Below are 20,486 nucleotides of genomic sequence, written 5' to 3'. Positions count from 1 at the left end.
AAACATCAAATAGTAAATGGAAAAATGTAAAGATATACTTTCCACTCTTATAAGCTTTACTCCAAGCTTCATTTTTTTAACGGGACAGTAAATCACTTTACGAGTGCTACAGGCAAGTCATTCTACCAGCACAAACAGTGTGCCAATTCAAGAATTAAAAAATACCAATATCTCAACATCAGTTAAAAGTGAATTTTGTTCACTCTGGTTCTACACCATCCAAATATTTTTCCACAGAATTCGACAAATTAATTTAATCCGAGTATAAAACCAACATTTATGAAAATTTTCACACTTTCAGGAATCTACTTACAACTTAGCGACTCTCAGTTGTAAGTTTGTTTCAAGTATTCTTTTCAAAACTTTAAAAATGCATGTATGAGAGTTTAAAGATGGATTTGTATTGTTCATTTTTAGTAACAGCAATATAAGTATTGTGTTATTCATGTAATACATTCTGAGTGACATTATTCCAAGTAATTATGTTAGAAGTATTCCTAAATAAGTGAAAGACTAAACTGCTTACTTATATTATGTTACAAATTATCTAACGGTAATGTATAATGTCAGATTTGAGAGACAAGCAGATTGCGGCTAGTCTCGAAGACAGTTTGCGTAGTTGTGAGGAGAATTATTTATGAGAAGTTTCAAGGAGTGAAATTTATAGGGTAGAAAATGACCCAGTATCCAGTAAGGGATCATTTGAAGACACTATGATTCTGCCCATTCAACAAAGAGAAAATCTCTCCTTACTGCCAGTGTTCAGAAATACAGTAACGACAAAGATACTATTTAGAGTAATGTATTACCAAATATTTCAGCTGCTAATGTGAATTTTTTCCTAAGTGCTGTCAACGAAGGCTACTACGGAAATGTAACTTATGACGAAAGGTTATTCCAGGAACTTGATTGACAAGGTTGAGGAACCTAATATGCATATGAAAAGTTTCCCCTGTACTTCAAGATCATGGCTTGGTTGTCATGTAAATATTCGACCTGGAGTATCCTGTGGTAGCAATGAAGACCTCAAGCACCAAAGCAAATGAGGTGATATAAATGTCCCAAAACCAGCAACAGGAAATCTTCAAATTTTTCCATAATTCCAGTAATGGTGTATATTCAATGAGAAATCTGTTGCATTTATAGTTTGTGAAGACTGAATTTAGGAACTGTTACTTTTTGGAAATTAAAATGAAAACAGAAAATACTGACTATACCAAGCAGCTGTAATACCAACTACTGGAAATATACACTTCATCACTTGTATTTTTGAAAACCATTTTGTGATTCCTTGCTTTTAGAAATTGTAACTGTGTTGAAGATGAACACTTTGCACTTACAAATACATTTTCTTTCTACTGATCAATAATTTTGTCTGCAATAGCAAACAAAATTTGCTACTTTTATGTAAATAATAGTGCTATATAGTGACTATGTTACTATTTTGAATAAATATCTAAAGTAAAATTTTAGAAGTATCATATTAATAAATTCCTCAAACTAAAAGATCAATAAATGAGTAAGTTGATCCTATTGGATTTCCCCTTATTATTAATATTCAGTATAAAGACAATCCAAGGATTTGATAACAATTTTTTTTTATTTTCATTTTCTCTTTATTTTCTGTAGATGATGAAAAGCAGTCTTAACTCGGAATAATAAGATAGTCACAAACATTTCAAAACTCTCTTCAGTAGACGTTTCCAATTCTTCATTTTTTAATTTTATGTAACTTATGTAACCTGATTTAATAACTGATTTTTTCTGTAACTGTAGACAAATAATTAAATAAATCGAGAATTCCATTTACCTTGCATTTTCCTCAATCCTTACACACGCCTACTTTGGATCTTTTTCGTATTGTCGAAGGCCATCTTCCTTCTTTGGATGGTATAAAAACGTCTCATTACCCGGAAGGTAGGAGGAGTACACAAGAAGCGGAGGAGTGCACGAGAAGCGTGAGATAAACGCAAGAGAAGCGAGTGTGAGCAACAGCAGGAGAAATTTCACGACAAATCCATTTCATCTTTCCCGCCGATTTTTTACAGAGGCTAAGCCATGGACACGACCAGTCGATGTCCCGGAGCTGAGATATGGAACACTCATCCAAAATGCTAAACGCCCTAACAGTCTTATTTCTCTCTCTTCCCAAACCAAAAACTTCGACTTTCTTTTCTTTAAATGTGTTTTCTTATTATTTCAACTCGCATACCGTATAAAACGGTTGCAGGGACCTAATGATTTAGTCACCTTATCAGCTAAATTAGATTTAAATTGCTACTTTATGAATACCTTATCATTAACTTGATATGTTACAGGAAATATTCTCTCTTCTTACGGTGCCAAGCTTTTTCCAAATTCTCTAAAGCTGTAACCCATACATTTTTTGTCCTTTTGTTGATTTCATAATTATCAATTTCCCATTTTACATCAAGGGGATCGCATACATTATAATTATACACAAGCTCCATAATAGAACATTTTGATTCGGTATGTTGACCTGAGTTTATAGAAAATTCAATTTCATGGAGACCCTGATCCAACTTAGTTTGTTTATTCCGGAAACAAATTTTCAGACAATCCTTCAAAACGCACAAGTAACGCTCCGATTCGTTCGAAGCAGCGTGATACGAAGATATACAAATATCCCTACTTCCTTGTCCGTACAGAAAATCTTTAATAAATAATGAAGAAAAAAAGAGACTCGAATTATCGTGGGAAACCGAATGTGAAAACCCAAATCGGCACATAATTTTATACAGCTTATATCGTACCGTTTTTTCCATTTAAGGTTGTAAAAAGCTCTAACCACATACATTTAGTACAAGAATCTACTACAATAAGACAGTATTTGCCAGATATTAACTCACATAATGGTCCAGATACATCAAAATTCCATAGGGCGTTCGGATGTTATTCATATTGAGAAATAAGTTGTCCCAGAGACTGTCTATTAGCACTGTTATTTATTTGGCATTCCTTGCACCTACAAACGTAATCCCTAATGTCGGTAATTATTCCATTCCACGTGTATCTAGCACATATCTTCGAGATACTTTTCTGCGTTCCAGCATGAGCACCCGGGAGTATATTATTATGATAATAATCAATTATAGATGTTATCTAACTCATAGGTAAACAAATTTTATAGGGATTTTTAATAGCGTTCGTCTTTTTACATTATATCCATTTTACCAATTTATATCCATGTACGTTACATTATTTTCTAATTGTTCAATTATTTTCATCAATTCTTCATCCCTTCTTTGATGTGTAAACAGCCTCAGACGCAAAAAGCATTACGTACAAGTTAATTTTACACATAATTGTTGCCTCATCTTTTCAGGTAGGTTCTTATTCAACTGCCTCTAACATTTGCGTGTTATGGACCCTGGAAATACAATCTGAAGGCGTGTTTTACACACTAGGTACATATTTGACTACTTTGTTACTTTCTTTAAATTTCGTATGGCATATGCCAATCCTTGGTGATCAACTCGTGCCTCAAATTTATTATGTAAATATGCTTTAAAACGTTCCATACATTCAACCAAGGCCATTAATTCCAATATATAGGCTTATTTAAATCATAAGGACGAACTTTTCGACTAAAATAAGCTATAGGCCGTAACATCCCATTACTAACATATCCTTCGTTGAATGTATGTTTTCTTGATGCATCCGAACTAATTAGAATCTTACCATTTAAATTAGGTAAACATAATACAATATGAGCCTCAAATAAATATTTAATTTATCAAGAGCCGCTTGCTGCTCAGAACCCCATACGAACTCAACTTTAGCTGATTTTAATCGGTTAATGGGTTCCAGAACATCCTGAATATGTGGAATAAATTTGGAATAATATTGCAAAAACGCTGTTAAAGCTAACAAGCCTCTTCGATTTTTTGGGGGAGGCAAATTTTTAATAATTTCGACTCTAGAGGGATCTAGATACAAATCATTTTTATGAATAACATATTCAAGGTACGATACCTTAGGGTGAAATAAGGTTGACTTACTTAAAGATAACGTTATTCTTGCTTCTCTGAATTTGTGCAATACAAATTCTAATACTCGCTTATGTTCATTAATAGCATCTTGAAAAACTATTATATCATCGAAGAACCACTCAATTTCTAAATGTTTTATTGAATACAATATTTCTGTCATAATTTTTGATAACATATGGGAACCTGCTGCTAAACCGAATGGCAAAACACGCCACTGAAACAGCCCCTATGTGTCATAAAGGCAGTATATTTGTTCAGAACTGAGCGTTCTTCTCAATAGAAACTAACGCCAGTAAGTAAATGAAGAGGCAACAACATAAAAACTAATACTTTTTCTCCCAGCAGGGGTGAGTGTGTGTGTAAAAACATGACACCAAGAAAGCAGCGGTAGTTACGTGTATTGTGTTAATATCGCATTAATCTACATATAATAATGTTAATCTAGCAAGTTTGTTTGTATTTTTTGAATTCATATAATCTTGTGTGTTATGAAATACAAATATATTGAACAGTCTCAAAGCAACGTCGAAGAATTATTAAGAAACCAGCGCCTACACAGTGATTACATCGACCAAATTGTCCTCCACGCCAGATCAGGATTCTACAGTGCAGTTAACAAGGTAGGTAATGAGTGCATATTTCAATGTAATATTATCCTTGTATTACTTATACAAAATAAGCCTGTAATAGCAAATCCTCATTTACAACGTAAGTGTTAAAAGTGTATTTGATCTGAGTGAAGCATGACGGACAGAATGAAAGAATTAGTTTTCAAGAGAGGCAAAATTAAGGACAAACTCACTCGGTTTAAACCTTTTGTAGATAGCTTCACAGAAGATCAGAATATCACGCAGTTAGTGTTACGTTACGAGAAAATAAAACAGTGCTATGATGAATTTGATGCAATACAATCCGAAATAGAAATGTTACAGGGTTCATCAGAAATTGATCAGGAAACGCAAGAAAGAGAGCAATTCGAGAGTACTTATTTTGATTTAGAAGCTAAGGCGGAAGTGTTCATAAATCAACACAGCTCCAATGCAAAGAAAAATGAAAACAATGAAGCAAGCAATTCTAATCCATCAGTTAGGTTGCCGGTGATAAACCTTCCGACCTTTTCTGGAGCTACGATGAGTGGTTGTCGTTCTATGACACGTTTCAGGCATTAATACATAACAAAAGCACATTGCAGCCAGTCCAAAGGTTTCATTATTTGCGTTCTTCTCTACGTGGGGAGGCGCTTGAAGTAATACAAGCCTTGGAAATTTCTTCTGAAAACTATGACGTAGCATGGACTTTACTCAAAGAACGTTTTGAAAACAAAAAATATATTGTTAACAAACACGTCAAAGCTTTATTTGAAATGCCAATGGTAGAATGTGAGTCGGCTGTTTCGCTTAAATCTCTTTTAGACAGCACAGTCAAACATTTGAGGGCTTTAAAATCATTAGGTCAACCGACAGAAAGCTGGGATGCATTACTTAATTCTTTGATTGCGACCAAACTAGACAATACAACACATAAGGAGTGGGAGAAAACACAATCAACGAATAAATTACCGAGCATGTGACAGGTGACAAAATTTTTACAACAGCGTTGTGGAGTTTTAGACGCAGTTGATAATAAGCGTAGACCTAAAGACACACCCTCAGTTCCAAGTAACAAATATCAACAAACAAATAAAGCAGGCAAAAAGAGTTCTTACTCACCGACAGCACACGTAACGTGTTTCGACAACAATGCATGTCCCAGCTGTAAAGGCTCACACAAATTATTTCAATGCCAATCATTGTTGAGCAAATCTATAGGAGATAGAATTAAAGAAGTTAAACGTCTTTCTTTGTGTATAAATTGTCTCAAACGAGCGCATAAGGCAAATGAGTGCTTATCAGTCCGATTGTGCTTCTCAGTCCAATTTTCTAGCAAACAGAATGGTTCAATTGTTGGGACTAACAAAGAGTAATAGCGTTGTACACATAAATGGTATAGGTAATGCTAATACAAGGTCATGCCATAGCGTTCAGGCTACAATTAAGTCAAGACATAACAATTATTCAGCCACATTAGACTTCATCATATTGCCGCAAATATCACAAGACTTGCCTATGGTTCGTGTAGACACGTCATCGTGGGAAATACCTTCCAACATTGAATTAGCAGATCCTAGCTTCAACATACCAGAGCGTATTGACATGTTATTGGGGGCGGAAGTATTCTTTGATTACTTTGTGAAGGACAAATTAAACTCAAGGCAGGGTATCCAACCTTGCACAAAACATTGTTTGGCTGAATTGTAGCTGGAAAAATAGACAATCAACCACACATTTCGACAAATGTGTGTTACCTCTCCACAACAGAAAAAATACACGAGCAATTACAAAAATTCTGGACGATAGAAGAATGTTCAACAAAACATCCATTAAGTCAAGAGCAAGCAGAATGTGAAAAACACTTCAAAGAAACACACCGGAGAGACGAGACTGGGAGATTCATCGTCAGATTTTCCTTTAAGGAAAATGTGGGGAATCTTGGTAAATCCAAGGAGATTGCAACGAGAAGACTTTATTCAATGGAAAAAAGGCTTAATCAAAACTGTAACATATGGTACTGCAGTAGCTCCTTTCCTAGCCACTAGATGTCTTCAGCAACTAGCCATAGAAGAGAAGAAGGATTTCCCTAAGGCAGCAGAAGTTGTAATGATGGATTTCTATATTGATGATCTTCAAACAGGAACAAACACGAAGAAGGAACTACATGAATTACAAGGTCAACTCACAACTCTTCTGCAAAGAGGTGTTTTTTGTTTGAGAAAGTGGTGTAGCAACGACACTTCACTGCTTTCAAAAATACCCAGTGAACTTCAAGAATCAAATTTCACCATTCAACCAAATGAAGATTGCATCACAAGAAGTTTAGGGTTGTTGTGGAATCCCATTAAAGACACAATTTCTTTCTCTGTCTAACCAAGAAACAACCCTCAACAAATCACGAAGATGACTATTCTTGCTACAGTAGCGAGCATATTTGATCCCTTAGGATTAATAGGACAAGTTACTCTTAAGGCAAAAATATTTCTGCAACGTTTGTGGGAATTAAAATTGAATTGGGATGAAGAAGTTCCAGCCCCATTGCATTCAGAGTGGGAAACTTTTGAGCAGCAACTTCAAGAGTTGGAATCACTACATGTTCAGCGGAAGGTTATTCAAGAAACACAATCGCAGATAGAAATTCATGGATTTAGCGACGGATCTCAGAATGGATATGGAGCTTGTATATATGTAACATCTAGTACAAAAAATGGAAAATTCACAGCAAACTTACTATGTTCAAAATCTCGAGTAGCACCTTTGAAGAAGACAACTATTCCTCGCCTAGAACTTTGTGCAGCTTTGTTACTTGCACAGCTAACTCAGAAAGTAATACAAGCATTACATTGCAAGATCGATAAGGTTGTTTTATGGTCAGATTCCACCATTGTATTAGCATGGATAAGAGGACCTTGTTCTCAATGGAAGACGTATGTTGCAAATCGTGTAGCGGAAATTCAACAGTTGACTTGTAACTATAAATGGAGACACATCAGAACAAAGGAGAATCCAGCAGATCATATATCGAGAGGATTAACACCGTCAGAAATTCTTGATAATGAATTATGGTGGCATGGGCCTTCCTGGCTATCTGATAAATTAGACTCACAGACGAGGGAAGATGTTTGTGACCTAAGCGATGTTCCCGAGCGACGAAAAAATACAGCAGTAATGGTTTCTACAACACCGTGTCAACTCTTAGACAGATATTCATCATTAAGAAGATTGCAACGTGTAACTGCTTATTGCCTACGATTTGCACACAACATGAGAAGATCTAATTGTGACAGACAGCATGGACATCTTACAGTAAGTGAGTTACATGAAGCACTCGAATGTCTTATAAAACTATCACAGCAACAAGCATTTCACAAGGAATTAAATGCGTTGAGATCAGGAAAAGAAGTCGACAACCAAGGTCAACTGAGAAATTTGAACCCATACTTGGATGAGAGGCAAGTCATCAGAGTCGGAGGAAGATTAAATGCAGCAGATCTTACTGAAGGACAGAAACATCCTATTGTACTTCCAGCTAACTGCAATTCGACAAAGTTAATTGCCCAAGAAGAACATAGAAGCTATTGCATGCCGGGCCTCAATTATTGTTATCATCCTTGCGACAATCATATTGGCCAATACGTGGACGAAACTTGGTTCGTCAAGCTGTGCATCAGTGTGTCACATGTTTCAGAAACAATCCTAAAGATGGTAAACAGATGATGGGAGATCTACCAGCTGTCAGAGTTCAACCAACAAAACCATTTCTTCACAGCGGCGTTGACTACTGTGGGCCCATTTACCTTAAATCGAGTAACCGAAGGGGAGCCAAACTCCATAAGGCATATATAGCACTTTTCGTGTGTCTTGCGACTAAGGCGGTTCACATTCAACTCGTAAGTGATCTAACTACAGAGGCGTTTATTGGAGCATTAAAGCTATTCATGGCTCGTCGAGGAAAATGTGCTAAACTGTATTCTGACAATGCAAGTAACTTCGTTGGTGCAAAAAGGGAACTACAAGAATTGAAGACTTTATTTGAATCAGAACACCATAAAGAAAATACATAATTTTATAGCAGCTTATAACATCACGTGGGTTTTTATTCCAGCAAGATCACCAAACTTAGAAGGCTTATAGGAATCATCAATTAAATCTCTCAAATACCATTTAAAGAGAGTCATGGGAAATGCTTCACTCACCTACGAAGAGATGAACACTATTTTGACACTGATTGAGGCTTGCTTAAACTCTAGATCCCTAACATCATTATCTAATGATCCAAACGACCTACATCCTTTAACAACTGGTCATTTCCTAATAGGCGATGCGATCACTACCATGTCAGAACCTAACTTGAAAAATGTTCCTGTCAACAAACTTTCGAGATTTCAATACATTTACATACAGCAACTTCATCAGCAATTTTGGTCCAGATGGTCAAAAAAGTATGTATCAAGTCCTCTAGAACGATCCAAGTGGAGAAGAAAATTCCCCAATCTTCTGGAAGGTGATTTGCTGCTCATCAAAGAAGATAACATTCCACCTCTAAAATGGAAAACTGGACGTACTGTGCAATTGTTTCCTGGGAAGGACGGAATAGTACGAGTGGCGACAATGAAAAATTACCAGAGGTACAAAAACAAGATCTATTCGTCAATTATGCCCGCTTCCTAAGGAGAGTTAATGTGTTGGTGTTATTCATAGTGTGTATATCGTGTGATGCATAGTGTTGTGTTGTGTGTGCATTGTTCTGTTTATGTTTATATCATTCATTCATAACTTGTGTTATCTATTGTTGTGAATATTAAGTTCATGAACCAAATTAATCATTCATAGATTTGTTGAAGGAATTCCTTCAAGGCGGGCGGTATGTTCAGAATTGAGCGTTCTTCTCAATAAAAACTAACGCCAGTAAGTAAATGAAGAGGGAGCAACATAAAAACTAATACTTTTTCTCCCCAGCAGGGGTGAGTGTGTGTGTGTGTGAAAAACATGACACTAAGAAAGCAGCAGTAGCTACGATTGTTATGTTAATATCGCATTAATCCACATATAATAATGTTCATCTAGCAAGTTAGTTTGTACTTTTTGAATTCATATTATCTTGTGTGTTATGAAATGCAAATATATTGAACAGTCTCAAAGCAACGTCGAAGAATTATTAAGAAACCAGCGCCTACACAAGGATTACAGCGACCAATTACTATATATTTGATCAAAAGATACGTATTTATGAAGCTGATGGGAGGGGGATTTACACCCTCCTGTCCTGCCCAAATTACACCCCTGAAACATTTGCTTGCAATTACTGAAAAGAAATTAAATGAATCTTTGAATGACACTCATTTCTGTTGGTAGATATTTTAGAACTCTGTCCGTGCATTACAGACTTTAGAAAGCACAAATCCTGCTGCCGTTATTGGCAATTTCCATACATTTCTTAGAGAGCATCTTACTAGCTTGCAGTCTTTAGAGAAGGGAAAGAATGAAACTAAGGATATTTAAGACGTTGTGGGAACATAGTGTGACTTTTTTTCTCAATTTAGGTTCTTAAAAATATTTCAGAAGAAATGAATGGAAAAGACTGTTTTGAATGTTGTAAACTTTATTACTGTTTCTTTTTAAGCTGAATGGAAAGAGTGCACTACGTCACACGCACTGCTTTAGATAAGGATAGGTGGAGGAGGGGGAGGAGTTGGATTGAATACTACAAGCAACTAATCGATTGAGACATGTATTTCTGGACGGATAAGATAGCGGGACAAGGTTCGTTATTAATTTTGACTTAGAATTTGTGTAACGATTTCTATGCCGCGAACTGTACACAACATTTTAAGGGATGAAAGTTGCGAAATCTACCTCCCACAAATAAATCGCTACCTCCTTTTAAATACTTTCACCATTTCCAGGAGGAGAGAGTATGACATATGTTCTGTTAATTATTTTTAGTATTAGAGGAAATGGAAATCAGTTTTCTTTCTTTTCTAAAACGCAAGACACCATAGCCAAATTTCACATTACTCTCAGCATGAAAATTGGAAAATTTGTAAGGCATGCGTTAGCGCATGGTACCCCTTAACCCTCTGTTATTTGCATACTATCAGAATGTGTGAATATTACAAGTTCTGTTACTCACAGACGGGAATACTTCACGAAATTCCCTACTCGAATATTCTCGCATTATTAATATATTTTCAGTATTTATTTCAGTCATCCTATGCGGACTGTTTCCCCATCTGATTTGTGCAAGTTATCAGTGACTGGTTTATTAACTTTAATAAAATGTACGAGAACTTGACACTGCTTTGAACCCGGAAATTATAGAAATTACTTGGAATGTGTAATTTAGAACACTCCTAATTGAACACTTTCTTCGGAGATTAATGTTTGATTCTCACAAGCGTTTGAGAATGTGCGAATTACATTCGATGCATTGTTTTAATTTGATATGAAATTGCAAAATATTTTTAGACTAAAAATCAAATTACTTGAGTTATTTCTATCCCTTTACTTGAATTATTTATGTCCCTCCCAAAAAACTTATGCGAGTCATTGAAACCCCCTCAAGACATCATTGGTTTTGTAGGTGCTAACAGTGTAAGTTAATTATTACCATTCTTATTTAAATAAAGGTGGTTGAATCAAGCACTTCTCACAGTGTACTTACACGAGATGAAGTTTAGTAATACCATACATTTAAGGAAGTATACAAACCACATTAAACTATGGAAATGCTAAGTGCCCTGATTAAGATATAAGGATGCATGTCATGCCCAGATATACTTTTATAAGGTGACAAGCTTGAATTGTGTAGCTACTTTAAGGCTTGCACTTTTTCTGATTAGGAAATATACATCAAAACAATGATATCGCTATACATGGCAATATAAATTTATGAAATATGAACAAAATGAAATCTGTCATTTTTCAGAAAATTGTATGGATAGAAACTTATTTCAAGATTAAAATAACCGTTGCGGATATTTCCATCAGAAAGGGCTTATTCCGTGTTATAATATGTATCATTTATTTATGAAATTCCAAAGAAATTCAAAAATGATCTCCCGCAACCCGCCACACCGAAACTTCTACAAATAAAAAATACATACCTGTTATTTGAGATGGAAAATTATTGAAAACTAGAAAAGTTGTGAAATAATGTTGATATGAAGTTATATTTAAGAAGGGTCATGAAGCTGGTAGGATTATTGGCTGAGCAGGACACATATCATGAAAGAAATGGTAGCAGGTAAAGTAACAAGAAAAAAAAACAGTGAGAGGAAAAATAGGCTACTGCTTATTTAAGTCTATAATACGTGTTGAACTAATGCTGTGAGTTCAACATTAAGCTGTCAAATGCTATTTTCTTTTATACAAATGTTACATTTAAAGTAATGAGGCAGCACGATATCTCAATGATGGAACGCTTACCTTAATGAATGAGGGTCTCTGGTTCGGTCCCCACTCAACAGCGACGCATCTTGGATAGTTGTGGCTCGTGGCAAAATCTCACCTTAGCTCCCCCTGCCTTCACCAATCATACCGAAACGCTCACCTACTACACCTATTGATAATACACAATAATTTTCCTATTCCATTTTCCTTCAAGTGGTAAAGCTTGATTTCAAACTCGCAGTAGGCTACATAATTTAATTTTTAGTACAAGATAAAGCAACAAACTAATTAGTATTTCATTGGCAAATAATCTGAGAGTAGCATGCTTGATATATTCTTATAGTCTTATCATAATAACTGCAAATCACAATGTTTTTGGAATTATATCGTGATGTGCATATGTCTAGAATAAATCAACAGTCTGTCGCTTTAGAATAGAGCATTTAATTATGACAAACAGTCAAGCTGTAAATATAAATATTTGACCATTTTTGCGTCCCACAATCCGTCGCCCGGAGCACAAGTCCCGTTTGCCCTCCTTTAGTTACGTCATTGCCAGCCAAATAAGATTGCGCCTGAAACAAAAAGAAGTTCTCATTACTTTAAGAGTATAGCAACCTAAATCAACATCGTTTTTATGGCGCCAACGGCACCACATCCAATTTCAAAACTATGACGTGTTCAGAAACTTTTCGGGACTGAGCGTCCACAACAATGAGTGAATATCTTCTATTCCAGCGTTTTAGAGAATAATGGCAGTCCAGTTAGACCTCTACATTTATATCATAAAACTCTCTATAACCGTTTTATCAAACATTAGTTTCACCGCATAGCACACTTGCAGTTGCAAGCAAAACCAAACAAATATTTTCATACAAAATTCAAGTAATTCATACAAATTATCCTTAGACATTGACTTATTTTAAAGTGTACAAAAAATTGCCCTGCGAACATACAATAATCTAAAGCTGCTTAATAGAAAAACATGAACAATTTTCGTTTTATTGATTTCATGAAAACAGAATTGGTATTTAAAATTATCTTAAGTATCTCTGTTAAGAATAAGGCCTTACTGCTTTAATCTTATCATCCACGTTCTAACAGTTTTTATTTTGACATCTTTCAACAACTGGTTCTTTGCAAATTCAAATAGCACAAGGAGCAACTAAGAAAACCTCATGGGGATATATTTTTGAGCTTAGTTATGGTACACGTAAACATATAATGGATTAAAGAGAATGCAAAAAGGCAACGCTGTTACCAGAAAAGAAGTGATAAAAAGTTAAGAGCAATTCTAACTTCATAAAAAGTGCAATTCTACATTGCAACAAGCAGTGTTGCCATAGCCCTAGCTCTCAAGTAGGCTGAATATAGTACCAAATTGAAACAAAAACGGCTGAATTTTATACCAGTGTAATACACGGCTTTATAACACGAAACTGAAAAAGGTGATGTTCTAGAACAACCCCCATCTTTCAAGAGCAGAAATCAACGTTTTGTTATAGAACTATAAAACGCAGAAATGTTCCACTAATAAACAACTTAGGCCTCTAAACCAACAATTATGTCAATGTATTATTTTTGGTGTAGAATGTTTGCAATGAAATAAATTGTAGACTTCCTTGAGCACACGCTGATCTTCTTCAGAATATCCAACACTTGATTCAACGTGTCTTTTTGTTTTTTTTTAAGGATTTGAAGATAATATTTCCACCACACTGCTTCATTCTCGTCTTCTTCATGCGCGGAGCGGAAGCGCCAATCTAGCGTATTTTTTTCCTAGTATAGTTCGAATTACGAATTTTCAACCCAAAATTCCTATTATTAAGAGTTCAACGCCACAGAATGCAAGTTCAACAGCATTTTTTAAGAGTCCAACTCACAGTATAAGTAACGTGAAATGTAGGAAAATCTTGCTGACACTTTAGAAAATGTGACAAGTAATTGTTAATTACTGCTGAATTGGGTAAAATTGTACCAACGTTTTCAAAAAAGGGGCTGAAAATGCCAGCGTGGTACTAACCGACCGATTAATGACAAAAAGGTCTGAATTTGATACAATTCTACCAAATGTGGTAACACTGACCTATAGTCATCATTAATTCCATATGTGGTAATTTTTCACCTATATCAGACTCCGACGGCTGAAATATTTCTTCTGTAATACCCACTGATTTGGAAATTAATAAAGCATCTCTTAAGGACAATTACACGTTTACGTACAGTAAAATATGTCAACATTTAGGATGTTGCAATTAATTATCCTCCTAATAACAAATTTTTCCACCTCTACCTATACCAACCCAGGAAGATTTAAGATCGGGAAAACATTCTATACCAGCCATCATGGAGTTAACAGTTCGATGCCAACCAGCCGATCTTCTCAATGGACATCTAGTACCACAGTACTTTCTTCTTCGACTCTTAACTCCAGCAAAAGGAGATAAATCGAGGAAAACAAGGATACTGCCTTTCATCTCAATGACTACTGCATCTCTTCTGCATGACTTCCAGATGCCACATCCTGGGAGATAACAGTAATTCATCACCACATTGAGTACCATTACCTCATACATTATAACAAGTGTAAACATTATATCAGAAACAATTAGGTTGTTCTCCTTTGAAACCTTGTTAACACAAAGTGTTCTTAAAAAATTGGACATCCCTCTAACGTAAGTATTAAACAATTATTTGTAATATATATTAACCCCTCTAGTTTGACAAGGTGACCAACACCTTTTACATATTTGTTTGTGATAACTGAGTCATTGCAGGACAAGGAATTTAAGATATTTAACTTTGAACAAATACCCACTAAGAAGTAATATACGGTATTTATTCACTTTCAATGTGGGAGTGTGTTTAAAAAAGATGAAAATTTAAAAACTAAAAATAATAAAAGAAATATGTAATAGGATAAAAATGTATGATTATAAAAATATATACATATTATTATTTCTTTTTTTAGTGCTGCATTATAAAGTTTATGAAAAAATAATTCTGAAGCCTATATTGGAATTAGCATTTCTAAGTGTATAATAATTCTTCAATATCCAGGTTTTTATTTAATCAAGAACAATATGCATAAATAAAGATAAGTGTCCAACTTTAATGGAAAATAAATTACCTAAAAATAAACAGAAGAATTTTTAAATTGTCAATAGGCACGTACCTTTCTTCTTAAGATGAAGATTTTTCTGTATTATAAGACACGTATGATACGTAAAAAAAACTACACATCATGTTGTGGAGGATTCTGTCTCACACAAAAGTGTAAAAGGCGGTCTCAAGTAAATCCCAATGTTCTGTAATCTGTTGTAAGGACCTCTAGAGAGTGATGACGTCATATATAAATGTAATTTTCGTTTTATTTCTAAAGTATGTAAACTTTAGTTATTAGTTAATCTGACGCATTTCTTAGAGGTTCTCATGCACTGTGAGTTTTATTGTGAATGTGATTCTATGTTGTGAGGAGCATTTATTTTCTACAAGTATTTTAAACTTATGATTTGTAATAAATGATATAATTCTGATATACTACCTTGGCTTGAGTACTATACTACCAATACTATAAATTTGGTTTAGGATTACTTGTATTCTAGTGTAACATTCTTAGAAATTAATTTGAATGAAATATATTTTCTGCCTCTATAATAAAACAAATTCGACTTCATTTTGCGAAACAATGAAATTTCGTATTATTTCGTGACAACTTTTTCACAATAACGACACTGGCTTTTATTTTATCGGGATCCGACAGGCGAAAGGGCAGATTCACTTTTTTGGGGCACCTGTTTATTTCTACATTGAAAATAATAGGCTACTTTTAGATTACACCACATATATTACTATACAATATATCTGGGTTTAGCCGGGGGACAGACAATGGCATTCGGGGGACGATGCTGTTCCCTTGCCCGTCCTCTAGCGTCGTCACTGGTTCTTTATTTCTTTTATATTCTAAGTCTATAACAATCTAGCAACACCCTTGACGTTATCACGTGACATCACAGCTTATTGTGAAACTAATGCAAGACATCTTTGGTTCAAAGGCGAACATTTATTATTATTATTATTATTATTAATAATAATAATAATAATAATAATAATAATAATAATAATAATAATAATACCCCAAACATTTTGAAGCATTTTTTACATCAAATTAGCTTTACGCCATGCAGAAGAAAGTGTCCATGATTGCCTTTAATACACCATTTCTTCTTTCGGTATTCTACTTGACGGTAAATTGCAAGTCTATTAACCCTAATAACAGAAAAATAGTATCATCTAATCAGCACATGCAGTGCTCCAGGAACACTAGTTCACTTCCTTGTATCAGAGAAAATGCATCATGGCACTTGAAATTAAATATTAGAGTGGCATTGTACATCAACGGAATACTTTGATTTTCTTACGTTGATATTCGCTCAAAACCTCTATCCAATTGCAAAATAATGTAGCTTCTTATTGTATTAAAGGTAGAATTAATTTCATACCTGGAACGTCTTTATGGACTAGGATAAGAATCAAGAATTAGATTTCTGGACTTTCGGCAGTAATGGTAACGTTATTCCGTCACGTGACGTCCTAGGTGATCACACTGCCCAGAAATTTGGAAAAGAAGAAGAAAATATTAAAGGAAGAAATGGACACTATGTCAGGTACCATATCAGCATTGTCTGGTGTGAATGACGAAAACCCAGAAAGGCCTCACCCATATGTTTTTTTCTGAAAAAAGGCACCATTTTTCGACTGACCCCACCGGGATTCGAAGGCGAGAGCGTTAGGAACTACATTGTGCCGCGCCATAGCGTCCTTATGGGATAATGGTGTGAATTGACCTCCGAAGAAAATAAATATGAAAGATTTGAAAATCGATAAACTTCATACTCCAAAGAATTCCCTCCTCTCTTCCACAAGCAAACCCTGAAACGTTATTCGTCTTCTAAAAATGTTAAATCTGTTATTTTAAGTTTTTAACGAAGTTCTCGTAAAGAAACATAGTGAAAATATTGATTGGTTTGTTTTTAACACAAAAAATGGGTAAATATAACTTAGACAAATTCTTAGTTAGAAAAGTTCCAATACCTGGGATATAGAAGTACGTATTGGTAAAAGAGGCACAACATTTCCTCAAAGTTGAGAAAAATATCTTACGTGTTGTTAGAACTCATGAACTCTTGAAGTTTTATGTTTTGACCTCACGGCTGTGCTTGTCAACCAAGAAAATCCCCCGATACCAAAAAGGAAGCGTCCATCTAAACAAGATAGTTATTTCAAACTTTTTGAAAAATCAGTTTAATTTTGAAATTTTAAAGCTTGTAATTCAAACAAGCTTGTGATCAAGGATTCTCATAATTGCTTCATATGTAAAAAAAGGACGCAATTAGCATAGTATCGTGTAACACCCACGACCTTCTCTAGTTAGAAATGCCATGTGACTACGGTGGAAAAGATAGAGGGAATCCTACAGAATGTGTCAATTTGTAATGGAGACCAAACGGGTCCATTACATACATTCATCGTATGTTATTAATTTCAGTAATTCAATTAGATATAGAAAAAAGTGAGCATGCCATTTATAATATGAGATTAACTCTCGGAGTACTACGGTGGTGTCAATTTGACACAAGAGACAGAATTCTGTAGGTTTTTAAGCGTTAAAAATATATGCTGTATAAATCTTTCAGAAATTCTTCTATAAGTGTCTCTTTAATAATGTTGTATACTTGGTAAGTTTCTCAGATTTTAATTTGTTTGTTTATTTACAGAAATGGTGAATTGAATCAAATTGACCCCATCTTAAGCATTCATGGAAAAATGAAAGTTTTAAATCATTTATCATATTCCGAGAAGAGGAAAGAAAATTTGTCTCTGTCTGCAAAATGTAGCTCACTAGATGGTGCTGATGGTTAGCCATTTTCGGGCAATCCAGTTTTGGAACCAACCTTCTTTTCGTTAGATTCTGCTATGTGCAAAGGATGTTCAAAGAATTGAATCGTCACGGTTTGACTATCGAGAAGACGCATGCAACAAACGTAGGAAGGTTATGTTTATTTTGTGTTTTGATTCTCAGAGAAATGAGAAGCAAAACTGAAGTACTTACAGTGAACAACTATAATTATTCGAGACAGACACACTTTCCCAGAGCTTGCTCTGAAGCGTTACCTTGTATATGGTGACGATTTTTGAATTAACCTTCCTTTTCCATATCCTGAGCCTCTTTCTCTGTTTCTTTCTAGAGATCCGTCCGTCAGACTCATCAAGCCAAGGGCGTCCGGATCTACGTATCGAGCCAGAGGAGCCGCTCCTCCTGGGCAACTATCCAAACGGGTTGTCCTACCTTCATCATATTCATAACTCTCTACACATCATCTTCGGGTCTCACGGCTCTCTAGAAATCTATCGGTCTCTGCTATGGCAGATCAAGCTGCTTCTGGACCAAAGGTGGATGGACGGCACGGTGGTCTTCCTCCGGTATTTGTCACTCCGTCCGCTTCGAACACGAAGGTGTTCAAGCGGAAGGATACTGGCAACCGGCAGCGAACCATATCCGGCAGTTCTACCGCTTCAATAGCTTCGAATGTCTCCACCAGGTCTAGGTCTCCACGAAACACACAGCTGTATGCTGATACTGTTAAGCAGCCTCGACAACAGTCGAAGAAGCAACACAGAGACAATATTTCAGACAACTCTGATATGGATGCAGCCGATGACAATAGCAATACAACCATTCCAAATTCTCAATCATCTCACACCAATAATCAGCCTCCTCATCACCCGATTCTACATTCGTTCCTTCTTCAAAATTATGACACGAAATACAGCAATGAAAAGTTCATCATGTTACAACTTAGGAAATATCTTCCAAGCATTCCACTAGCAGAAATAATTAAGACACGTAACGGTTACATCTTAAAGTCCATAGATCCGCAGTTTGCTATCACCATCAGAAACAAGGCCTCGTTTGAGATCTTTGGGAAAAATGCTACTCTTACATCTCTCTCCTCTACTCGTCAGAAACAAACACCGCCTCCAAAACGTCCACCATATCTATCAGTTGTCATCCGGGGGGTTGACCCAACATATTCTGACGCCGAAATTCATGAAGAGCTTCAACATGAAGGGCATAACATTCATAAGGTCATCCGCATACGAAACAATCAAGGCGCAACTTTTATGGTACGCATTCTCACCTCTTCCCAAGATACAATAGACGCATTACTCACTACTGGCGCATACATCTATAAACGTCGCCACAGGGTTGAACCTTCACACTCTCCAGCTCCTCTTCCAGTGAGATGCGAAAAATGTCAAATCTATAATGATCACAACACTGTAAATTGCAAAAATCAGCCAGTCTGTGGACATTGCACAGGACCACATCCTACGCACCTCTGCACCAACCTTCAACAGCCACCTGAATGCCCCACATGCCACGAACAACATCCGGCCTATAGTTATAAGTGCAAGAATAAACCTCAACCTGATCAACAACATCCTGATTTAGTCGTACCGCTCCGGATGCCAGACTCTCCACCTAAAACCTATCTTCAAACCACTGATCCAGTTACCATCCAGCAGCTTCTTCAATTTCTGACGCTCACCCTACAAAATATTCATCCTTTTCAACGCAATCATATTCTACAACAACTTACCAAAGCTGCTAAATCAGTGTTCAACGTCAACTTCTACGCCACCTATACCAACAATTACGTTCATTTTCATACATCCCGTCAAGAAACAACTGTTTAACCTACCCGTCATTATGGATTTAGTCTTTCTTTTCATGGATATTCGCTCCTTACATACCAACAAAATCCTTTTCGAAGCACTGTTACTCGAAGAACACGTATCTGTATTTTTGCTGAATGAGACCTTTCTCACCAAGTCTACCGTATGAAATATTCCTCGCTACACACTCACTCGTCATGACAATACAGCTCCTGCATTACGGGCCAATGGGGGAGTAGCAATTGGCTTTCGCAATCACATACCATCTCGCCATCACATTTGTCCTGTTCCACTCCTCCCTGAGCATATCATCATAACATTGTACTTCAAGTCAATCATCATCACTTTTGCTACTATCTATGTTCGACCCGGTCATCCCATCCCACTTGAATTTTTCAGTCATATTTCTAATACCTATAAACATTTCATCATTCTCGCCGATATAAATTTTCATAGTCGCACTCCGAATGAACGCACACGCTTTACAGATCATATCACCACTCACACTACCGGCATCATACATACTCTTCCATCTGCTACTAGACCTGTGTCCAATACCACTCCCGACATCGCCATCACCTCAAATACACTCGCTGCTAACAGTACATTCACAGTTCTTGATCTTCTTGGTAGTGACCACGCCCCGGTCAAACTTTCATATCATTTTGGCACCACTCGTTCACATACTGCACTTCCTCCACTACGAACGCTTCGCTTTGATATAGCCAACTGGAATCAATATCGCACATAT

General features: G+C 35.9%; 2 protein-coding genes across 2 annotated transcripts; both read left to right on the top strand.

The window, feature by feature from the left end:
* The first annotated feature begins 6,529 nt into the window (after positions 1-6,529).
* Positions 6,530-6,976, top strand: LOC145671732 (uncharacterized). The gene has a single exon (XM_081740936.1). The coding sequence runs from the start codon at positions 6,530-6,532 to the stop codon at positions 6,974-6,976; it is 447 nt and encodes a 148-aa protein (XP_081597062.1).
* Positions 6,977-7,006: 30 nt separating this feature from the next.
* LOC145671731 (uncharacterized) lies at positions 7,007-8,320 on the top strand. The gene has a single exon (XM_081740935.1). It carries the CDS (start codon positions 7,007-7,009, stop codon positions 8,318-8,320), a length of 1,314 nt encoding a protein of 437 aa, XP_081597061.1.
* The last annotated feature ends 12,166 nt before the right edge of the window (positions 8,321-20,486 follow it).

Source organism: Thermobia domestica, chromosome 15 (genome assembly GCF_964235325.1).
Source record: "Thermobia domestica chromosome 15, izTheDome1.hap1.1, whole genome shotgun sequence".
NCBI lineage: Eukaryota > Metazoa > Arthropoda > Insecta > Zygentoma > Lepismatidae > Thermobia > Thermobia domestica.
The sequence above is the reverse complement of the archived record's forward strand: the minus strand, read 5'-3'. Positions and strand labels throughout refer to the sequence as shown.